The sequence below is a fragment of the Terrapene carolina genome, unplaced genomic scaffold (assembly GCF_002925995.2).
Source record: "Terrapene carolina triunguis isolate 2854851 unplaced genomic scaffold, T_m_triunguis-2.0 Scaffold58, whole genome shotgun sequence".
NCBI lineage: Eukaryota > Metazoa > Chordata > Testudines > Emydidae > Terrapene > Terrapene triunguis.
The window spans coordinates 33,860,721-33,884,960 of record NW_020664409.1 but is presented as its reverse complement, the minus strand read 5'-3'; the positions used below and the strand labels follow the sequence as shown (position 1 = coordinate 33,884,960).

General features: G+C 39.4%; 1 protein-coding gene across 1 annotated transcript in view; it reads right to left on the bottom strand.

Annotated features, from left to right (window-relative positions):
• Nucleotides 1-292: 292 nt before the first annotated feature.
• The window catches only part of THOC1 (THO complex 1), a 32,571-nt gene continuing 8,623 nt past the window's right edge, over nucleotides 293-24,240 (bottom strand). The window contains exons 10-21 of the mRNA XM_026661501.1: nucleotides 18,608-18,716; nucleotides 16,671-16,802; nucleotides 15,524-15,624; nucleotides 13,820-13,886; nucleotides 13,270-13,320; nucleotides 12,695-12,765; nucleotides 9,708-9,803; nucleotides 8,596-8,661; nucleotides 4,784-4,867; nucleotides 4,039-4,186; nucleotides 2,954-3,032; nucleotides 293-704 (exon numbers count right to left, since the gene is read on the bottom strand). Coding sequence (XP_026517286.1) covers nucleotides 409-704; nucleotides 2,954-3,032; nucleotides 4,039-4,186; nucleotides 4,784-4,867; nucleotides 8,596-8,661; nucleotides 9,708-9,803; nucleotides 12,695-12,765; nucleotides 13,270-13,320; nucleotides 13,820-13,886; nucleotides 15,524-15,624; nucleotides 16,671-16,802; nucleotides 18,608-18,716 — 1,300 coding nt within the window. The 3' untranslated portion in view covers nucleotides 293-408. The remainder of the gene's footprint in view (nucleotides 705-2,953; nucleotides 3,033-4,038; nucleotides 4,187-4,783; nucleotides 4,868-8,595; nucleotides 8,662-9,707; nucleotides 9,804-12,694; nucleotides 12,766-13,269; nucleotides 13,321-13,819; nucleotides 13,887-15,523; nucleotides 15,625-16,670; nucleotides 16,803-18,607; nucleotides 18,717-24,240) is intronic.

Below are 24,240 nucleotides of genomic sequence, written 5' to 3'. Positions count from 1 at the left end.
GCGTACAATTCCACCCCAATATTTGCATGTGCAACCAAATAACTAAATTAGGAGTCATGTCATCTTACCCATATTTAACCTGAGTTACATGTAAGCAAGTACAAAGATAGTGCACTTTACACTATGGCTCTAAAAACAGCAAGCCATTAAACTATTACAGTGTGTGTCACAGAAAACTCCACTGAACCTTGGCTCTCCCCTTCTACATTTTCATAATTTAAGGATGATGCCTGGGTTGCTATTTCTAGATCACTGTTACTAATCCTTCTCGGGAACTCTAGAAAACTAAATGTTATAGAAAGGTTTTATTTGTTTACTAAACATAAAGCTGCCCTATCAAAACGTTAGATCTGTTACCTAGCAACAATAATCCATTGTTTTAATAAAAAAGTTGCAATCTGAAATAAATTAACTACTGTTTTCAGTGTCATTAGTTAGGCTTTCTGCAAGATCACTTAATCCAGCTTTGTTCATTGCAGTAATCAGATTCTCAGGTGTTGCATGTATCCCCTCTTGATCCTGCCAGGCAACCAGCAGCTGTTTAGCTCTCATCTTCACATCCTCACTATCGGACTCAATCTGTCTTATATCAGAGTCCTTCATTTCCAAGTAGGGGGCCAGAGTCTTCCACTGTTCTCCAAGCTTGTTAGCAAATGATTCAATTTGCCCCCCAGTCACGGGTTTGTCTCGTTGTACATCTGGACCTGAACAAACACACAGGAAGAGTAAGGTTATATCCTCAGGATGATACAGCACTCCACATTCCTTGTGATCTGCTAAGTTTTAAACCTATTACAGCAGAACCTCAGAGTTACGGATTTCAGCCACACGGGGGTTGGAGCTGCAGGGGGGACAGGGCTCGGGCCAGTGTGTGGGGGGAGGCAAGGGCTTCTGATCCTCAGGGTGCCAGAGCTCCGCAGGGAGCTCAGGCCTCTACCCCGTGAGAGGACTGGGGCTCAGTGCTTTAGATTCAGGGGGAGTGCTCAGGTTCCCGGGTTCAGCCTCACGGAGGGTGCTGGGGATGGTTTTGGCTTCAGCAGGTGGGGGCCTCAGCTACAGGGGAAGCACTGAAACCAGTGGTCCCCTCGTAGCTAAAGCCCCAAGCCTTGGCACTGGGAACAGAGCTGTGGGGCTGAAGCCCCGAGCCCCAGCACCACCCCACCCCCCTCCCCTTCCCAGTCTAAAGCCCTGAGTCCCAGTGCTCCCAAGGGTCAAAAGCCTCGAGCCCCCCCACCACGACCGCAGCCCCAACCCCGTGGCTAAAGCCCCGAGGCAGTACCGAATTTGCCCCCCCCCCCCCTTTTTTTTTTTTTTTTTTTTAAAAAGTCTGCGCTGCTGCCTGATTGGGGTCCGGTTGACCGGTAAGTCTGTAACTCTGGAGTTCATACCTTTGAGGTTCTACTGTATTTATAAACAGACTCTGGCTGTTTTACCCATTTCAGCTAAGCATCTTATTTTGTATTTATGCTCTGAAACAGTCCTTTAAACCCTACTCAAAAACTGTCAGCTGCCAATTTTAGACTCAGGCATTGATTGGATTATATAAGAGAAACTCCCCCCATAGGTGTATTATTGAAAGACTGTCCACTATGAGGGTTTCTAAACCACTAGTCCAATCTGGTACAGCTACTATATTCTTAGGTTCATCAGAAGCAACTGTTTCCATTGCTGAGTGTAAGAAGTCTATTCTTGAAAATTGCAGTAGCTTGCAATACCTAGGTCAATAGGAGCCTTAAAATCTAAAATTGTAACTGGAATTTCACTACATATGGAAAGGTTTAGGTTAGTTAAATCAAGCAGAGCTAGCCCAGTTTAACTTGTTTGAATTTGTGAAAAACAAGATTTGCTTCCCTCTAATTGTATAACTAAAAGCACAGAGAGGGAATGAAAACTCTGGTCTTCCTGCTTACAGTGCAGCCTGCACTGGATTATACAGAAGTTTGTTTTTTAATTGTATAAATTATCTTTTTTCTTACTTAAATGTTTGGCATCAAGATAAAAACACTGACCTTTGTGTCTTGCCGAGAAGACACATGCTGAGGTAATTATACAAGTGAGTTTACAAACTTGTAGCATATTACTGCTTGTCATCTATGTGCTCTGCTGACCAGGTTTATAACATTTCCAAAAACCATAGCAATGGATGAAGTTACCTATACAAGGAGTTGGATAAGGTTCTGCATCAATGTGTCTCTCCTCACCCAGTTTCGAGAGCCAATTGGCATGTTCTGAATGTTTCTAACTCTCTCCACTGCTTATCAGTCCCACTCATTTATAGGACATTTCACAAAAAACTAAAACCATTACATCAAGGGTTAGGAATTGAAGTCCATGAACAGCATGGGACAAAAGCAAACAAAACATTTCCATTATTGCTCAGAGGCAGAGCATGCATATACTGCATCAGACCACAGCCATCTCGTCTTTACTTTAAAAGGAGATGGAAAAATCAACAAAATGGAACTGTGAAGGCTGTTCCAGGTATTGTTAAATTGAAGAGGAGGAGAAGGCTCTTGCACCCGGAGTAACAAGATTGTCCTCTCTTCCCTTCTACAAGTGCTAGAAGAAAAAAAGGCAGGGGAGTAGTTACATAGTAAACACACGCTACCCAAGAGGAACATTGGGAGAGATTGCTAATTATGTGTTCACAGTTCAAGTTGCACCCAACTCTGAGGAGCAGAACACTTTCAGTGATGCAGGGGTCAGGGATATCCAAGTAACTGCTAGCTTTGTGGGACCTGATATGGTGCTGTTTGTCACTTTCAATATGAGTATTGGTGCTAAATGTTGACAGGTCAGAAGCAGAAGGTGAAACAGGACAGATGACCTTGGGGAGAAGGCATGATTTAAAAAAAAAAAAAAAAAAAAAAAAAAAAAAAAAAAAAAAAAAAAAAAACACACCTTCTAAATATGAAGAGTGAAACTGAAAAAACAAAAAACAAGTAAATCTTACTTTCATTGTTTTCCTTTAATAAAGCATCATTATCTTCCTCATCTTCATCCTCTCCTGTTTTTATTTCTTCAGAAGGAGGCTATAATGAGAGAATTAAATATCACTTGATGGCTTTTGTGTTTAAAAAGCAACGTTTATAGCTGCGTGATGGTCCCTGACATGCCTGCAAGAATAGACAATCTGACAAGACATTTGTGTACAAAAAACCCCACAAGATCTTTCTGTACCCAAAACCCTAACAGCAGCAGCAACAAAATACTACTGACCTGGTCACAGGAGAATCTCCTGCTCTTTTCAAGAAAACAAAAGCTTGCCTGGAACTTGCTCACTGCAGGAGAAACTAATCATTCCACTATGATGATACTATGGGATATTCAGTGCTGCTTATTTTTTCCAAACCCTGTTCCCCACTCCCTTGCCCATTTTCCCGTTCATTAGCCAATGGTGGCATCCAATGGAAAAAATATTGAGCTTATGGCCTTTTTTGATGGATAAAAAGCCTGAGAGAATTCGTCTTCAGGTTAGGAATAAGAAACCTCCCAAACACAAGTATGGATCCTCCAAGACGGATGACTAACACCACAATCAGAAGAGAAAGACAATCCTGATATTTCTAAGGGATAAAAAAGCAGATTTAAAAAACAAAAAATCCCACCTAACCTTTCAGGCCTTCTTCATATATCAATGAAAATAAAAAGGGCACAAACCCAACATTTCTCTTGTTCCTTTTAAGGTCACCTTTAACAACACGCTTAAGACAAACTGACCCTACAACGCATGAAAGCTGAATGTTTCTGCAAATATTTTAAGAGAGAGTGTCACAATTAGTTGCTCTAACAAGCCAAAATTTTAAGCACATGATAGCAAATAAAATCTGTTCCAAAGTCTACCATCAGCAGGGTCTTAATGTATAATACCAGTTTTATTTGCAGTTTTTATTTTAGCACACAACCATACGCATGAATATAATTCTTTTGCCACGAACCAAACATATATATGATCATAATTTACAATTCTGCAGAATAAGAGACCATCAGTAGGTCAGTTAGCATAATTTGATTTAAGTACCAGGAAATATTACTTACAGGCAACTCCTTGGCTAATTTGATTACCATGTTTTCTAAGTATTCTGGTAAACTCTTAAATTGTTGATTGGTTGGCTGGAAGAAGTGGGGACTTCTGCGTGCTAGTAATCTTAATGCTCTCCAGCCATAATTAGAATTGTTCACAGCCCTATAAAAGACAAGTAGTGTTAGTTACATGTTCATCATCTATACATAAAGGTTTGGAAGGCAAAGAAAGAAAAATGCCGCTAGAGAACTTATTAGCGTTTGATTTAAGGAGATTTACTTTGTATATTTTGATATGTATGTTGACAATTTGTGTTTTAATGATTGCAAAGCTTTAACTTTTTGAAGCCCAACATCTATTGTCATTATGCAATTGTCTAATCCCCCAACTGTCTGACCCCCCCTCAATTTCCCACAATTGTGAAAGTTTAAATAAGCATTTAAAAAAAAATTAAAACCCATAAGTTTGAAAATGTAAATTGACAAGAATTTTACAAATGCTTTAAAAATAAACATTGATATTTCTATCGAAACTATAAAAAAAAAGTGAATTCTACCAAGTCTATCTGTTCAAGACAGGAAAAAAAAAAGGGTCACATTTCTCAACTAATGTCATGCTGTCCAAGCTTACTAGCCTTCAGGACAGAAGTTCAGACTTGTGGAGACATCAATAGTCCAGAGAACAGATTCTTTACTTCAATGACCCAAGCAAACATTAAAAAGAGGGACACAAATTAAGAATAAAATAAAATTTACTCACTTATACTCATTTTCAACCATGTTTTCAGGATCTGCCTGCTCAATAGCCTCTTCGAAGAACTCCTCCAGTGTCGGCATATATTCCCTATGAAATACATCAGAGTTTGATACTCTTCACGTTTTCATTCTGACTAATCTCTATTTATCCCTCCAATTAATTCATGCACGCTTCAGTCTTCCTTATGAGACAGCGATAGATGTCCTGATTTGGACACTGCACTGAAGTGACAGATCTCAAGTTTATCTATGCATTGCTAATGTTGCTAAGACATGAACTACTGCTCCATCACTAAAATCCAACAGAGGTGTAACATGATCTATCATCAGTTCAGCACCATACAAAACAATAATGACAGAATCCCTGCCCTGAAGAGCTTACAGTGTAGGCCCTGATTCAGCAACGCACTGACTTCAAATAGGACTTAAGCACATGCTTCAATGCATTACTATACAGGGATGGGAATACTCATGTGGTTAAGTGTTCTGCTGAACCAAACTCTAAATTAACATATGACATAAGGAGATATAGTACATATTGGGTGGGAGGGCAAGAGATACAGTAATAAGATTACATGGTCGCTCTGATTACTAATATGCATGAGTCTTCAAGATTTTGTAAAAATACTGATTATTATTTAAATTACGAGTATTATGAGGGGCAGATTAGGATGCACAGATTGCATGGGAGAAGTGGGTTTTAAAGAGAGTTTTGAAGAAGAGAGAGAGTGGAGGCATGGCTGATCATCTCAGGAAGGGCCAGGCAGATGTAGGAGTCAACAAAGGTTGTTAGTTTTGTGCAACCTGGCTGAAACTGAGTAGGGAAAGCACAGGTCCTTACCACCTCATCTGCTAATCACAGAACAACACAGTGTTTGATACGGGCTGCATATTTCCCTTCCGTTCAGTTTATTTCTGGCCACAGATTTTAGAGGAAAAATGGATCACACTCCTGGTTGAACATTTCAGTAAGTGTGGTTTTGCTCGTTTTTCCTCCACTTGCAATGTGGCACATGAGATAATTACTGTACATTTAAATTAAAAAGAAATCAACATACTCCTGAACACTTAGGGGATCGCAAAATTACTTAGCTTTATTTGTAAGTCACTATTTGTAGTTATACACCCTTTTGTTAGCTGCGCTGTTACTGTTCTTGCAATAGTCAGCAGCTGCTTCTACTGGATATTCAAATCTGCATTTAATCCTCCTGACAGAGTATGACGCACATTTTTCTGTGTCCCCCGTGCAGAACTTCCTCCCCCGCAAAAAGTCTGCTGGGGGACATGCCTCTTCCCCAGCAGCACATCTGTTCCAGCGTGCTTGCAGCAGCCTCAGAGATGGAGGCTGGGCGTGCATGCCTGCGTGGTTGATAACTGTCAGGGGGGGAGAGGGAGAGAGAGAAAAACAGACTCTGTCCCTCTCTCTTGAGACTGCAGCTCCCTGGCGTGGAAGGGTAGGGCTTTTTCTTATACAAGAAGCAGGCTAGAGGCAGAAATGTAGCAGCCTGACTGTGTAGTAACATTGTTAATATTCCAATTGTTAGTTAACTGTTCCCATTTTCAATCAATTCCCGCAGGAGCATAAAACCTGTGAAAGTTGTAAGGCCCCTACATTGCTAGAGTGACGTAAATGAGCCTTATTATAAATGACAGTAAGGGAATTCTCAGTTAGGAAGATCTATGTGTTTTCTCACTTTTTTCCTGTGCCAGTGTCACAATGGGGTTAGATTACATCTCAGGATTTTATTTATTTATTTATTTATTTATGGGTAAGTAAAACACTTTGAGGGCAAATAAAACATTTACTAAGCAGTCAATAAAATGTCAGGATAATCAGAACCAAGCACTTCCCGAAGTACCCAGCCAGGTCCAGGATAATGATTAGTAAAACTGTAGGACTTTCATGTGTGAAAGTCTGAGCAATTTAGAATGACATTCTATTTTTTGGGGGGGAGGGGGGGGAAGATTGGCGCTGTTTGGTGTTCTATAATGTAATTTAAATGAAAATCCAGGATAATAACCGGAATGCAAGGTATTAATTACCAAGTGTTTGTAACTTAACTTACATGTGTTTAGGAAACACTGAATAGTTATTGTGACTTTTTTCTGTATTGTAGTTTGAATAAATTACCAAAATAACTGAAACTGGTGTGATTATACTGCATTATTTTGACAAATAAAATACGCAGAATTTTGCAAAATTATGAATTTTTTGGCACAGAATTTTGAATCTGTTGGCGCAGAATCCCCCCAGGAGTAACTTAAGTATCTGATGTATTTAAGAATATGCACAACCATCAAGTTAGTCTCTGAAACAGGAAGTAAACTATGTTCTTTACAACTACAGGGTATTGTGATATGTGCATTATCTTGCATCACAAATACAGCAGAAGAGAGATTCATCAGGCATCAAGTCCTCATCTACATGCACCTGATCCAAGGTCCATTCAAGAGAGATATCACGTTTGCCTGAAGAGGTGGATATCATGGAGCAACAAGGAAGCAGGGAGGACACACTGTAGTACTGGGTCATGAAGACATCTAGATAAACTGATTTTGATTTTGTTTCAAAAAGTGGGTTTTGTCCCAATTGAGATTGGGCCCCATTGTGCCAGGCACTGTACAAACAAAGTCAAAGCTAGTCTCCACCCAACAGAGTTTACCAATATAGACAGAATACTGGTGTGAGAAAAGAAATATTATTCCATTGTACAGATGGGCATCTAAGGCACAGAGATGAAGTGACATGCCCAGAGTCTCAATCCAGTGCCTTAACCATTCAATCATCCTTCTCAACCACTCCCATCATGATAAAATAAATGCTAAATGGCTTATTGTTTCAGGTTTCCGGGGGGGGGGGGGCGTCAATGTGCTGATGCACATGGTGTAAGAGGTTGGGTTTTTTAAGCACCCCTCTATCTGCAGCACTTTTCTGGTACATAGAAGTCTAATCCACTTCAGCCTCCCCAGCCAAGCTATCGGGGCTCCACCCTGGAAGAGATTCTGAGGCTCCCTCCAGCACATGTTAGAAGCCTCACAGCTGAGGAAAGCACCTCTTGTGCAGAACTACTACAATCTGTGAAAGCAAAGACTCTGCAAAGTTCCAGTGGAGCAGCACAAACATCTTTCCCTGTGTTTGTTTTGGCCCCCTCAGCCACTGCCTACCACTCTACTGCCCCATCCAATCTCCATGCTCCCTGGCCAACCATTGATGCTGCACAAAAATAGATTAATGTAGCAATGTTAACAAAGACAATTATGTGGTCAAGTGTAGAGCCTTATAATTGCACAGTACGCGGGGCCTTGACAGTGGCACAATTGTAAGGAGTAACTGAAGAGTGCATTTTACGGTCATTGCCTTAGCACAGCGGGAGTGTTAAATCACAGAGAAATCACTGGCAACAGATCTATTCCTAGCACCAGAAATAGTAGCCAGCATCACCTAAAGTAATACTACAAACATACATGCTAGCAAATCCCCACCATCTCATTTTATTTCCCTCAAGCATTACACTTTTAATACAGCTTAAACATTTCGAACCAGATTCTGCAACCCTAGCCTGCTATGAGTGGCAACCACTGTTCCCAGAATTACTAAAAGCAATGGGATTACTTGCATGAGCATGCACTATTCAATGAGAGTGAGGGCTGCATACTGTGGCCTTTAGTCAGAATTTGACTTTAAAAAAGGTGAACAGAATTGTTGACAGTATAAATAATTTTATTAAACTGTTAGTTTCTTTGATTATTTTAAATCTTGTAGAGTCACAGTGCAGGAAGTTAGCTTGTAGGTAATGAAGTACTTTTCCTACTTACCTAGTCTCAGATTTACAAGCTTCCATGTTGTCCGGACATAAATTCCAAAGCCGCGTTAGCTCCTCACTGCAAAGAGGAATACAAAATTGTGTGTTAAAACTGCACATTAGTCATTCACTAAAAGAAAAGGTACAAGAAATATTCCTACCATATTGCTCATCTAAAAGACCCTTATAACAAATCATGTCAGTTATGAGATGTACATAGAATTGATGTTCTGGGTTAATAATGTCAATGACTGATGGACTTTGTGGTCTTCGCTGGCCATTAGGATAGTTACATTCCTAATATATGTGCAACATGCTGCCCTGGGGATTTGGGATCAGAAAGAGAATAAAGATTTTTACTTCCCAAGTTAGAAAAGCTTGGCCCTGTTGTGTTTGTGATGGAGCAAAGTAACACTTTCTAGCTCAGAGAGGACTTTCTGACAATCAACCAACAGGAGGGGTTTGGAGTTCAACAGAAGATTGAACCTTGCCTCTCCCAGCTTGGAGGTTAGGTGAACAGCTACAATGGAAAGGAGAAGAAAAAGAGAATTTCTTGCTCCTCCACCCAAGAACAGTTAAATGTAATCAGTACATCATATGGTTGTGATGTTCTGCTTGTTGCCTTTACTTATTATGTGACATCACAATGTTTGGGGATGCACTGACAAAGAGCCAGTGCCCCAAAATGTTTATAATTTAATTCAGTCACGGAAAAAACAACAAACATAGACAACGCACTGGTACATGACAGATACACAAGGGGGGGGGGGGAAAGGATTCTTGGAGTGTTGCAAAGATCAGTGTGCATAGGCTTTTCTACAAAAGCGTATCTTAAGAAAAGATGCAAGGCAGAAGAGGGAAAGGTGATTCAACAAGTAGCCTAGAAAAAGGGTCAAAGATATGGGAGGGAGGGAGAGAGAGAGAAAGAAATGGTGAACATGAGCAGCTTCAAAGGGGCGGGGGGGTGTGATTGAAAGGAGGCATGAAACAAGGAATTAGAAGACACTGCTGTACTCTGAAGAGATATTTCAGTAGTTTAGCTCATTCTCAAAATTTCATACTTTTCTTATCACCACTAAGTCATCAATACAAACAATGAACTGGGGCAAAGAAAAATTAACGTACTTCCCCATGAGAATTTTTTTGTTTGGTCCTTTCCCTAGGAAATCCTCTGGAGCTGGCCTCTTTCTCACAAGTCTTGTTGGCTTGGAATCTGATGGTCTAAGTAAAAAAAAAAAATGTTTTTCAAAGTCAAAATTACAGTATTTGGAGATCCAAAATGAGGACAATAGCTTCTAACTGAATCTCAATGCAAACTTTCCACAGGAAAGATTAGCAATTAGGATTTTTCGGGACCTGTCAGATACCATATTACACCTCAAATTCATGAGAGCTGACATCTCAGAATTTGCCAAAAAGAAATAATTCCCATTTATTCCAGCAGTCCATATTATGTGTGATCTACCCTACTGTATGTGTCATCTGCATACAACCTCTAGGGGATGCAGGTTCCCTCTCCACAATGCCCCTGAAGCCATGGAAGAAAGGAATGGAACTCCCAGACCATTGAGACAGCCAGGGTGAGATTTACCCAAACTCAAAAACTCTGGCAGGGATCTGGAGAAGTAGGTAGGACATTCAGGAGTTATAAAATTTGACTTGTTATAATTATTTGTAGCTTTGTGGTTTGTTAGAAATTCCTCCCTTCCCTCACCTCTTCTACCATCTCTGCAAATGGGTGGAATCAAAGAGAAGGCTCTATCAAATTCCCTCCTCAGCATATCAGATGGTGACCCAGCTGTTCTCACCACTGAAGATGCCAGTTAGTCACTTTTTAACATGGCCTATATCTAACTGCATGGAGACCTTTACTGGCTGTATGCAACTGTGATTAATTTGAGCAAGAGTGTTGTCAAGCTTAAGATGAACAACAGTATTGCCAGTGTTAGGCCTAAAACTTCTGGAAGCTTTATAGAGTGAGCTTTGCAAAATTAAGCTGCAACTTGTGGTCAAAAGACACCTACAGCCAGACAACATTTTATGCTGACTCCTATATGGTATAATAGGTCATGCCCCCGGGTATGGCTTATTGAAACCACCTTTGAAATTTGTGGTTAAGAGACTGCAGCCAAAGAACTGATTCCTATGTGGGTTTGATGGGCTAGGCCTTTAGGCATAGGTCATCAAGATAACCTTACCCACAATCAAGCCAATAGCTCATTTAGAGTAAGTTACCTAGAAAGACAGTCGGCTATATAAAAATAAGCTAGCTTATAAAATTAAAACAATAATTGGCTACAAAAAAAAATAAGTAAGCATGAATTATACAGCCAAAAGCGACAACACTAAATTTGGCCTAACCTGATTGGTTGACCTGCTTCAAAACACGGCGGGCAGATGAGATTAAATGTGTAGAACCTCAGGGGTGTGTGTGTGTCTTGGTCTAAGAAGTTATTCTCTTTGATTGGTCTGACCCGCACCCCCTGAACTGAGGAAACCTGAACTGCACCAACTATCTGCACCTGGCCAATGCAAAGAGCGGTCGACTAGAAGGTAACATTCTCGGTAGGGTAAGGCTTTAAAAAGAAAAAGTCTGGTTGCATGCAGAATAAGGTAATGAGTAAAGAAGTCTGGGTTGCTCGAGCTGTTTTGATCTCAAGTTGTACTGACACTATAGTATTAAAAAATGATAGTGTCAGGATAATTTGATCTCAGATTATATTAGTGCTGCAGTATTAAAAATAGTAGTAAAAGTTTAATACTAGTGTTAAGTTGTTTAGAAATAAGAGAAAGTTGTTAATTTATAGTATCTTTGTTTATACTTATGATTATTAAGGGCAGGAATAAAACTTGTAAGGTTAATAGTTAATAAGTAATAATAGCTTTGCATGTACTAGTGCCTGTCATCAGTAAAAACTGGCACTGTTAAAAACATGCTTTTATAGTAATAAGTAGCCAATGTATAACATTACCTGTACTTGTGCTGGTTTGCAATACAATTTGTCCTTATTCAATGCTGGTATTTAAATTTTTCTTTTCCTATTCTGTCTGTGCTGCATTTATAGCCATAAGTCATTAAAAGCCTATCTTGAGGAATAATCAGTTTTAATTTCTTTATATGGACACCACTTAACCTCATTACATCTGTGTTGGGTGGTGGGACATAGTGATCACTCAGAGCCCCATTTGGGCCCTGATGTGTGTCCCCTTCTTCCTATATCTCCGCAGCAACAAACGACGTTTTCTTTCAGGTCACTCACTGATCATCACTGAGCAGCTGCCTGAGGACATTATGTAATCATGCTTGAATGGATAAAAGTCCTAGGCCTCACTCCAGCAAAGAGATCCTCAGGTTTTATGTTCACTACAGCCAAACTGCCAGAGACCCTATTACTGGGAATCCACACCACAAGATGTGGGCATATGGGAAAGTATTTCAGCTTGAGCTTTCTTACTTTTTCATTCTGAGCTCTGCTAAGTGCAGGAGATGGGGAAGAACATGACACTCCATGAGTCTCCCATCACAGAGTCCTTAGTAGTGTCCGGGGAAAACCACGCTGCCATGGAGGCAGTTGAGCCTCCTCCTTCTGCACAGGAGAGGAAAATCCACATGTGCAGAATCCCCTATGTACTTGGGAGCACAGGGGCACGATGGGTCCCCAAGACCTAAATGCTAACAACACACACACACAGTATGTCTACACTCGAACTGCAATCACACTTTCAGTTGAAGAGGGCACACCCGCACCAGCTTTAATTTAGCTAACATGACTAAACATAGCAGAGAAGACACGAGCTTCAGCATGGGCTGCACAAGCCCACACAGAACCTTGGGTATGTACTCGTACCACTAGCCCATGCCATGGTCTGTGCTGCCCCATGTTCACTGCTACTTTTAGCCACGCTAGCTACAGTAAAACTAGCATAGGAATGCCTACTCCAGCTGCAAATCACAACTCCAACTGCAGCATAGACATACTCTCGGGCGTGATACCCAACTATTCTGTTTAGCAAAGTTATTAAATGCATAAACGTAGGTACACATACTTGAGTGGAATGGTCATTTCAAGATAATTATAAAAGGGAATTTACTATTTTACTAGTACATTTACCTTTCTTTCACAAAACTTGGGCAGCCTTCATTTTTCCAGGTGTTCCAGTTTTCTTCAGTGTTTAATATATGCTGAAAAATAAGTAAATAGACACCTAACATCATTAAAGGGCACAGTCACCTTCCAAAACAGTGCCTGCATTTTTTAACTCACTACTATTAGAAACCCCTGAGAATGCCAAGCAAAAGATTAGAGGGGAAAAAGTCAGTTTTTCAGTATGTTTGCCCACAAAGTGCTGTAAAATGCACTAAGGAATCAGTTACACCATTTCTCTTGTATAACCAATCTCCCTTTATTTATTTTATATACGTGTATGTTCGTGCATGGATTTTCCCCCACAGCAACAGGAGAGAGAAAAGCATTTTAAAGAAATATGAAAATGTGACTGCATAAAAAAATATTGACGGGAGAATTGGAGTTGCTTATGGCACCTGAAACTTTTACCTCATGCCTTAAAAACTGACTAGATAGAGATCAAGTCAATGGCATTCTTTTTAGAGCCTACTTTGATTCTGTTTAGACAGATAAATAAAAATAAAAATTACAATTTAGTATATATTTTTTTATATACTTACCTCTACCATTTTTGAGAATCTTTCCCCATCTGGGGGGTTTTCTGAAAGAAGCTGCAATTGGAAGAAGTCATATGACTAGTATTAACTTTTGGTAACAGAATATGTAGCAGAACTTTTGAAAGAAGGTAAACAACCAAAAACTGTGGTAACCACTTCATGGATAAGAAACACCATTTATCTGCCTTTCTGGTATTTTCCCAAGATTTCTAGTGTTCTTTCACACTTAGGAAGACAACATACCTAAATTTTCATAGTACAGCTGTGTTGAATTATTAAAAACTGATCATACAAACAGGGCCGCCCAGAGGATTCAGGGGGCCTGGGGCAAAGCAATTTTGGGGGCCCCTTCCATAAAAAAAAGTTGCAATACCATAGAATACTATATTCTCGTGGGGTCCCCTGTGGGGCCTGGGGCCAGTGGGGCAAATTGCCCCACTCCCCACCCCCCCCCACGGGCAGCCCTGAATACAAAACAGCAAATTCAGAGTTCCTTTTATGAGTTACAAGAAGAGATTTAGAGCTTGCATTGTTTGTTCTCTACTGTACTGACCTGGTAAACCAATTTTGTAGTATCTTCAATCCAGAGGGACTGTTCATCAGTTAGAACGTAGTTTGAACTGGGGGGGGAGGAGGGAAAAAAAAAGCACTGAGTAAGAACAGGCTGGCACATGAAATGCTGTACATTCAAATTTGTAATTTGAATATTAAAATTTTCTATAGGTGAGGAAGAGGTTATGTAGTAAGCCAGCAGTGTTTGAAAGGAACCAATTAATCTAGAAACAGTAAGCAATGAACTACAGTAAAAACCCACGTTCATCTCAAACAATAACTTCAGACTATTTTGTAGCTTTCATGAAACAAAGGACATTGCTTTCTTTATGCATCTGGAATCTCAACAAGAGTGGCAGGTAAGAGGGGAAGGGGAGGGAGAGAAGGAGAAGTGAAATATTAACAAGATCTGTGACTTGAGATTTACAAAAGATGACTAATTTTTACAAACTGAAAATTAACTTTAAATTCTATTTTTGAGTTTTCACTGGTGAAAGAAAAAAGGTCCATTTGTAAAGAGGATCCCTGGGAATATAAAGCCTGAATCAAACCATTCAGTAGCAACACAATATGTAAAATTTTATCTTTTTTGTGAGGCACCAGCTATGTTCAACAGTAAATATAAACATGGTTATTGGTAGTCAATTTATGGCAGAAAGACTTCTGCAAGGAGCCCTCTAGTTAGAAGAATGTGAAATTTGTTAACTTTTTTAGAAAAATCAGTATTATCTTGCAATATCTATATGAAATTTTATGCTGTCCCATTCCTATTTTATTCCAGGTTGGTCTACACTAGCCTAATAAATTAATACTTATGTAGACAGGACAATAAAGTCAGTATTTGTGTCTGAATTGGATTGTAGGGCAGTTTTGCGCAGTGGATAGGACACTGGGGTGGGACTTAGGAGACCTGAATTCTATTCCTGCCTATGTCACTACCCTGCTGGGAGAGCTTGGGCAAGTCACTTCCTCCTCTCTATCAAATGGAGACAATACTGACCTCCTTTATAAAGTGCTTGGAGATGTGCTAACTAGAAGCACCGTAATAAGAAATAAGTATGATTAATTATAATTAAGGATACAATTTGGTCACAGAGGTCATGGAGTCTGAATTCCGTTTCAGCCCCCCGCAACCGGCGGGGCTCCGACTTCCATGATTTATGGTTTATTGCCCATGTCCTGCCAGTGAATTTTAATAAAAAGCCTCATGCCAAAATCTTAACCTTAATTATAATAAAGGCAGTAAGCAAATCATATGTACACAGCACAAGAAATGAACGATCTAAATGTATTAAGTGGGGTAAGTCTGGAAATTGCAAAAAAAAAAAAATTTAAATTTACAAAGTTGTTCTCTAAGACAGCAAAATTAGAGTGTTTGGCAACATAAGAAAACTGTTATGTCACTTTATGGTTGTTATTGTTTTTTATAATCCTAATCACTGCTGCTGGTATTTTGGACACAGAAAAAAACCTTTAGCAAACAAAGGGCTAGATCCTTCAACCACATGTTCCTCACTGTCAGATCTCTCAGCCAGCTCAAATTCCACCGTCAGATCTCTTCCTAAGTTTTACAGAAGATTTTCCATTAAAAAAAAAAAAAAAAAACACAAAAACACACAACAGCAAATTTGGTCTCTCTTTTAAAAGTGCTTTAGTCTGCTTATAAATCCAATCTCCCCCAATAAGACAAACATTCCCAACTTACCTTTTAAATTTGACCTGTCCCTTTAGATACTGAAATAGTATTAGATACTGCAGCAAGATGTGACGGCGGAAGTTACTGTCACTCAGCTGTAAATCCATTAGCTAAAAAAAAAAAAAAAAGTTGGGTTAAAAAAAAAAAAAAAACACCCCACACCAACTATACAGGATTCCTCTGATCCAATATATTCTCAGATCTTCAAGCTTTCAAATGGAAAGCCTGCATGTATTTTTTGATAGGAGCAGTCTCAACTTAGCCTACATAAATCTGAAGTTATTCAAATACAGTAAAATCTGTAGTGGAGATTGTCCATATGTGGCAATTCATGTTAATGATCTTCAAATATATTATGTATCATTCTGCCCCACTTTTATTAGAATGCCTTCTCTACTAAGACACCAACTTTGCTGTCTTGGGTGATATATTAATGTGACATCTGTTAACTTCCTATAGAGGTGGCCTAGTGCTTGGCTCCCAAATGGTATTACCGCTACATGACAAGTTAAGGAAAAGAATAAACTTTGACAGTTCCCTTTACTGTGCAAAAGGGGCTATGATGTGTTACACTAACTATACTTGGGCTCTGTGAAAGGGTATTGGCAACACTATTCTCTGCACCACACTTTTCATTGTCTAAAGTAACAGCAACGAAACAGTTTCATGCTCCTTATACAAGATGGCTAGGGAAACACAAGGAAAAAAAAAAAGCAGCAGCAGCTCAAAACAAAATAAAAGGTAACTTTGGTACCATATGAATTATTTCAACGTCAAAATTATGTATATTATTTCACAGGGTAGATATTTATCAACTTAAAATCATGCAATTGCCATAAAGTACATAATTCTTTGCATTCTATGCACATTACTACAACACTAAAAAAGATTTGCAATAATTTCCTCAAAAATTCCAATACAATAAAGCAGAAAGTGCAGGTAAAACACAACTGTATGCTCATTTTAAGTGTTGAAAGTTCAGTTGTATGTGATAAGAAAAAAAGCAGATTGTAAATATTTACTTTTGCTCTTTTTCCTTCTAAATTGTAACATTATGGAACAATATAGGTCAGATGGTACAATTGCAATTGTACCAACTTTTATCGTGATCCAAGCTTTTCCTTCTTTATACAAAAACAGAAGTCAGGTACAATACCTTTTCACTAGTTAAGAACTTTGCAAAGTAGACGTGTTCTCCCCCTGTTTTTAGCTCTTCCAACTTTTTTCTGGAGGCCTGCGTGTCATCCAACTTGTAGCTTTTAAAAACAGCCAAAACTTCTTCTGAGTACTGTAAAGCAAATGATACTTCTTATGTGAAAATACCAGCTATTTATTTTTTTATTAGAAAAACAGGACCAATCCTAGAAGGTTCTGAGCTAGTAAATATAATTTATAAAAGTTTGCTATTCACCATCAGTAGGAACATCTGCGTGGAGTGTTAGCCAAAACACAAACATTATCCACTTAAAAGTCTGACGAAGAATGAATTTTGCACAGGAAAATTTAACTGTTAGCTTCTTGAATAATTCAAAACGAGGTATGAATATGTTGCCTTTCAAGCGTTAAGTGGAAATTACTGAAAACTTAAATAATTTATAATGTGCAAAAAAGGAAGCTGACTGGTATTATTGAAGCTATGGCTCCCTACAGTTAAAGTTGCAAGGTAAGTTCAGTTAGAAGCCCTATATTGTCCCTGTCTCCCTGCCCCATTTTCTAACATTTTCTCACACACAAAAAACTTTGGCCTGAAAAGTCTCTCTCACAGTTATACCAAAGGAGAGGGTGTGTGAGCATGAAAATTTCAGGGAAACTGACAAACACTTAAATCTTGAAAAAAGCCACATGAAATTTTCACTACCCTATAATTTGTCTTGCCATTTTGGGCTACTCACTTCCCAGAAAGCACTTGTTTCAAAGCTTCAATACTTCTGAAGCACTTAGTTTTCCATAGGAACTAATGCACAGAGTACATTTGACAGAATTCAATCCATAAAGTGAAAGTGATTTGAACGCTCTATTTTTAAGATACACACACTAGTGCTTTCCTGTTTAATCAATCAATGTGTAAGTGCTTTCTCCATAATGGTTTTAGTGAAAGACTCAGGCACCATCACACTTCCATTTGCACATGCTTGAGTAGGTACTAATAGCTAAACTTAGGTCTCTACTTTTAGAATTAGTTTAAAATACACTTTAAAAAATTATGCTAATGACAATTCATTTTCATGGAGAACCCTTGTGAGAATTTCCAAAACTTTGTCTTGTTTAAGTCCGGCCATTCTCCGTACCCCAAAGCAATACTTTTTTTTTTTAAAAAACAGATTTTAAAAAAAGTGAAAAATGTTTTAAAACCTTAACCAAGATGTAACTTTAAAAATAACATCTGTTCATGAGATCAGGCATTTTAGCAGTAACACATATAGCAAGTGGTTTGAAATAAGATAGGTTTCCTCCAATTGAATAAGGAAAGATAGAATTTTAAGACGAGTGATTATAAGCCATGGTCTATTACAGAAACAGTTTAGTAATTACATTTACTAATCATCCTCATATCTACATAGCTGGCAAAACTGAAACACTGTTATTCACTATCCAACTGGTACCATGAGCTTCTATGTGTATATTGCAGCTTCAAGTCACCACATAAAGTCTTGACTCTACAAAGGGACTTGCCTAAGCAGAACATTATCTTGCACACAATCCCACTGCAATCAACAGGACTCCAAAAAGGCACATCTGCCTGGATTCATTTGCAAGATTTAAGCCTAAAGCAAATGTTTTTTTCTTACCTAGGAAAAAAACAAGTTCTGGGTTTTGCTATTAACAAAAGAAAAACAGCTTTTGATATTGTTGGAACACATCAGCATTTCTATAAATGTCAGGAAATCATATATACATGTAGCTTTGTTAGCTGACCTACTGTATGTACAAACAAATAACTGCATGTCTAACTTTGCACAAGATGTATAATGCATGAACTCGTGCATTCTTACTTTCCAGTATCATGAATAGTTTAATCTTTGGAAACAATACTTTCACTTGTGGAACAAAAGGTGAATTGCTGAACAGGTTTAATATAGGAACACAAATTACCTTAAGAAATGTCTTCCACGAGATCTTCTCATAGCACTGCACAGGATTCCTAAAGTAATCCTGAAGCGACCAGAATTTTCTATACAGGTTGTAATCTATTGGAATGGAGCTAACAAAGCAAATAATTATTTTACTCTGGCTACAGTTTGGGATAAATATGCTAAACAAAAAGGTCCATTTTCATGAATACAGACAGAATCACTGAAAACAAAACTACCACTATTCTTGTAAATCAGAAAAACGAAAAGCCAGTAGTAAGCCCTTCCTAGAGTCAGTAACTCAGAATATCAGGCTAAATGGGGGGGTGGGGGGTGGGAAAGAAGGTGTTATTCAACCTGTTCATTTTCAGCTGTTATTTTAGGATCAGAACACTTTTCTTGCACCCCTTCTCCAAGTTCAACTTCAACCCTTCCATAGGCTGAGAAGCAGTACAGCCTCCTCTCCTCAAAGCATACAATAATGACTTATACTATAGCCAATATATGGACGCTTGAAAACAATGTATGTTGTCTTTCCTCTTTTAGGCAACCCACATTAAAACATACTAAGACATACTGGGGCAGTGCCTTTACCTTGTAATGGCTAGAGAAACATGAGTCCAGAGACTGGATTTGAGATGGCTGTTGCAGGTAGCAATTTATTATGCAATTATCTGGCCTCCTGAATTGGCCCTTTAAATTAAATACCAAACAAGTTTAGGTTCAGATTCTGCACCTTCTAGGCACAAAATTTTAGAACTGCTCTCATACACGATCTGAGACAGTGATTTCACATGCACCAATAGTAACTCTACATGCAAATTAGCCAGTTTGATTTGTAATGGTCATTCACACTCTCAATCATGGTAACTATGCATGCAGATTCTCTTTCAGCCTGGGGCTGAGATCAGGTGAAGAACAAGGCAGAGGAGAACATAACTGCAGGAAGGGACATGACCAAAGAACATCCATTTTAAATATGAGCCTGCTGCTATTGGTAAAGCCACAGTTAGCCATTTGAAAGTGGTCTGGCTTCTCTTCCCACTGACATAGTGGCTTCTAGGAAGAGTTGTTCCTGTGGCTAGCAACATGGTAATAGGTTGAGATAGTAGCTTGTTAATTTCTCTTTTCCAGTGGTATTCACATTAGCCACGTGGGTGACCATACTATGTTCCACCCCTCCGACGAACATGAGAGTAGGAAAGGGTAAAGAAATTTACCCAATAAGGGTTTTTAAAAAAAAAATTGAGTTAAAAAAAAAGAAGAACAGGGGAGCAGGTGGACAGAAAGGAAGAACAGTACCAACTCATAGACAAAGTCATATTGGAACATCATGATCATCTAGTCGGACCTCCTGCATATTGGAAGCCAAAGAACCTCACCCACCCACTCCTGTAACAGACCCATAATCTCTGAGTTACTGAAGTCCTCAAATCACAATTTAAAGACTTCAAGTTACAGAGAATCCATTATTTACTCTAGTTCAAAGCAGCTGTTCCCCTTGCTACAGAGGAAGGTGAAAACCCCCCAGGTACTATGACAATCCGACCTAGGGGAAAATTCCCCTCGACCCCAAATATGGTGATCAGTTAGACTCTGAACATTTCGGTGAGACCCACGAGCCAGACACCTGGGAAAGAATTCACTGTAGTAACTCGGAGCCCTCCCCATCTAGTGTCCCATCTCCAGGCATTGGAGATATTTGCTATCAGCCATGGATGGGCTAGGTCACTGTAGGCAACCTCATCATACCATCCCCTCCATAAACGTATCAAGCTTAGTCTTGAAACCAGTTGTTTTTTGCCCCCACTGCTCTCCTTGGGAGGCTGTTCCAGAATTCATTCCTCCGATGGTTAGAAACTTTTGCCCAATTTCAACCCTAAACTTGTTGATGGCCAGTTTATATCTATTTGTTCTAGTGCCAACATTGGCCCTTACTGTAAATAACTCCTCTGCCTCCCTGGTGTTTATTCCTTGGATGTATTTATAGAAAGCAATCATATCTCCCCTCAGCCTTCATTTGGTTAAGCTACATAAGCCAAGCTCTAAGTCTCCTCTTGTAAAGTAGGTTCTCCATTCCTTTGATCATCCTAGTAGCCCTTCTCTGTACTTGTGCTAGTTTGAATTCACCTTTCTTAAACATGGGAGGCAAGAACTGCACACAGTATTCCAGATGAGATCTCACCAGTGCCTTGTATAACGATAGTAACACTTCCCTATCCCTACTAGAAATACCTTGCCTGATGCATTCTAGTATTGCATTAGGCTTTTTCAAAGCTGGATCATACTGATGGCTCATAGTCGACCAGGTCTTTCTCCTCTTCGGTCACTTCCAACTGATGTGTCCCCCAGCTTATAGCAAAACTTCTTGTTGTTAGTCTCTAAGTACATAACTCTGCACTATTAAAATTTCATCCCATTTCTATTACTCCAGTTTTTAAGGTCATCCAAATCTTCTTGTAGGATATGCCGATCCTCCTCTGTATTGGCAATACCTCCCAAATTTGTGTCATCTGCAAATTTTATTAGCTCACCCTCACTTTTTGTGCCAAGGTCATGAATAAAATAAAATAAAAAAAAGTTAAATAAGATTGTCCCAAGACTGATCCCTGAGAAACTCCACCAGTAATCTCACTCCAGCTTGACAGTTCACCTTTCAGGATGACTTGCTGTAGTCTCTCCTTTAATCAGTTCCTTATCCTTATCCCAGTGGTTCCCAAACTTGTTCCGCCGCTTGTGCAGGGAAAGCCCCTGGTGGGCCGGGCCAGTTTGTTTACCTGCCGCATCCGCAGGTTCAGCCGATCGCGGCTCCCAGTGGCCGCAGTTCGCTGCTCCAGGCCAATGGGAGCTGGTGGAAGCAGCGGCCAGTACATCCCTCGGCCCGCTCCACTTCCAGCAGCTCTCATTGGCCTTGAGCAGTGAACTGTGGCCATTGGGAGCCGCGATCAGTCAAAACTGCAGACGCGGCAGGTAAACAAACCGGCCCAGTCCGCCAGGGGCTTTCCGTGCACAAGCGGCGGAACAAGTTTGGAAACCACTGTCTTATCCAATTCTCATGTTATCTACAGCTTTTCCAGTGTAACTAATAATTTCCCATGTGGAATTGTATCAAATGCTTTACTGAAATCCAGGTAGATTAGATCTACTGCATTTCCTTTGTCTAAAAATATTAGTTATCTTCTCAAAGAGATAAGGTTGGTCTGACACGATCTACCTTTTGTGAAACTTTACTGAATTTTATCCCAATTACTGCTATGTCCTTAACTACTTTCTCTTTCAAAATTTGTTCCAAGACCTTGCATACAATTGAGATCAAATTTACAGGGTTATAGTTTCCAAGATTTTTTCCCCCCTCTCTTAAAAACAGGTTCTATATTAGCACTTCTCCTGTCATAGGGTATGCCCCCCTAGTTTACAGATTCTTGCTGCTGGGCTTGCAATTTCATGTGCCAGTTCCTTTAATATTCTTGGATGGAAATTATCCAGTCATTCCGATGTGATCCCATTAAGCTGTTTGAGTTTGACTTCCATCTCAGATGTGGTAATTCCTACTTCCATAACCTTGTTTCTATTAGCCACCCTGCCACTATCCCTAAGCTCCTCCTTACCCTTATTAAAAACCTGAAGTCAAGTATTTGTTTAGGTGTTGGGCCACGCCTAGATTATCTTTAACCTCCACCCCATCCTCAGAGCTTAGTCGTCCCCACTTCTTCTTTCCTTGTTTTCCTTTTATTTATATGGCTAAGAACCTTTTACTATTGGTTTTAGTTTCCTTTGCAAGGGCCAACTTTGCTCAGCTTTTGGCAGTTCTCACTTTTCCCCTATGCCTTCGGACTTCCAAGTGACAGCTTTCCTTGCTGACCATCCCATCTTCCATTCCTTGTAGGCTTTCTGCTTTCATATGCTCAACTGCTGTCCTGATTCGGAGCATAGTCTCTCTCAGGTCATGGTTTATGACAGTATTTTTATATCAGTAATGTCCCTTGAAGTGGGTGCATTAATAAACATTTCTGGCTTTAAGGGAGTGTGGTGTTAAGTCTATGTTAACTCATTCCTCAGAAGGGTATGTCAGTGGTAACACTTCTAAACTTTGAAACATCAAACAGCGGCAAATTCATAAAACTATGTATTTCTCATTCCTTCAATACTACAATTTTTTTTAAAAAGTGATCATGGTATTGATATATCAATCCTGCTATTACTATTTCGGTGCAATATTTTCTGATTATTTGCATGTACTTCACATCTGGCTCATCTGACCTGGAATCCATAGCAACAAAATCCTCTCTCACACTAATGATTCAACCACTGTGAATGCAGCACTATTACAAGCTTACATTTACTGCTTCTGCCTCACTGGGTGCACTCCTCTAAGAATATAGCAAGATGGCAAAGGACACCAATTTGTGGCTTAGTATGGCAAAATGAACAAACATGCTGTTTAGTACCTGTAAAACCAATTACGCTAAGAATTTCACCAATAATCTGAGCAGAAGTTTGTTCTATAAATGCTGGCACAGTCCACAGAAAGAAAACAAAACAAAACAAAACAAAAAAAAAAAAACACAGCACCTGGGCGATTATGCCTTGCACCACAGTGTCTCCAGCTCTCCTTCTGGGACAGGTGAAGCCACTTAAATGGAATGTGGATAATCGGAAAGAAGCTTAAACATAAAAGCCTCACGGAACAAGTTTTTTCCTATTACATTGAGCATTTTCTTGATCGAGGACAATGGTAAACTGCTCAGCCACTTTACTGGAATGATTTTCAACCTCAGTGCCAATTACACTGTCAATTACAATTAAGGTGGTGATGTGAGCTAGAAGTCAAGTAGCTTGCAGTTTATCCTCTCTCCATGCACCCTCATGTTGCAAACCAGGAAACAGAGAATTTCTTTTAAGTGTTCATTTAGTATTTTGAAAATTAGTAATAAGTTAGAAGTTAATTAATTTAATTAAAGAAAAGGCTTAAACAAAAACTTAAGTCTTCAGATACATTAACTGAACTGAAGATAGTTATTGCCTATGGGTTTATAGTATGTCAGTTGTGGGTTACTGAAGTTAGGCATCAAATAAGTGGCCTGATTTTCAGAGCCATCTATTTAAATGTCTAACTTTGTGTACTCACATTTGAAAATTCTGGCCTAAGAACAGTTTGGATAAATATTGTTTAAATGAGATGGATCCCAAATACCAGCCTATCAAGAAGTCTTATTATCCAAGGCCTTGTCTATACTACTGCAGTAAGTTGATCTAAGTTACTTTTTTCACATATCTGGAGTAGTGTAAGCGAAGTTAGATCGACTTACCGCAGTGTCTACACGGTGCTGTGTTGATGGGAGATGCTCTCCCACGGATTTACTTTACTCTTCTTGGGGAGCTAAAGTACCCTCGGGGAGCTGGAGTACAGGAGTCAAGGGAAGAGCACTCTGCCATTGATTTAGCAGGTCTTCACCAGACTTGCTAAATCAACACCTGCTTCATCGATCACAGCAGTGCTAATCTACTGGTAAGCGTAGGCATGGCTTGTCTTATACTGTTTTCAGTTTTTAGTTTAACACCACTATCACGTGCTTGATACAGTATTTTTGGGGATGTCAAATGTCAAAAATGTGGCTTCTTTCATTATTTGAAGACAATATTGTACTAAATTTA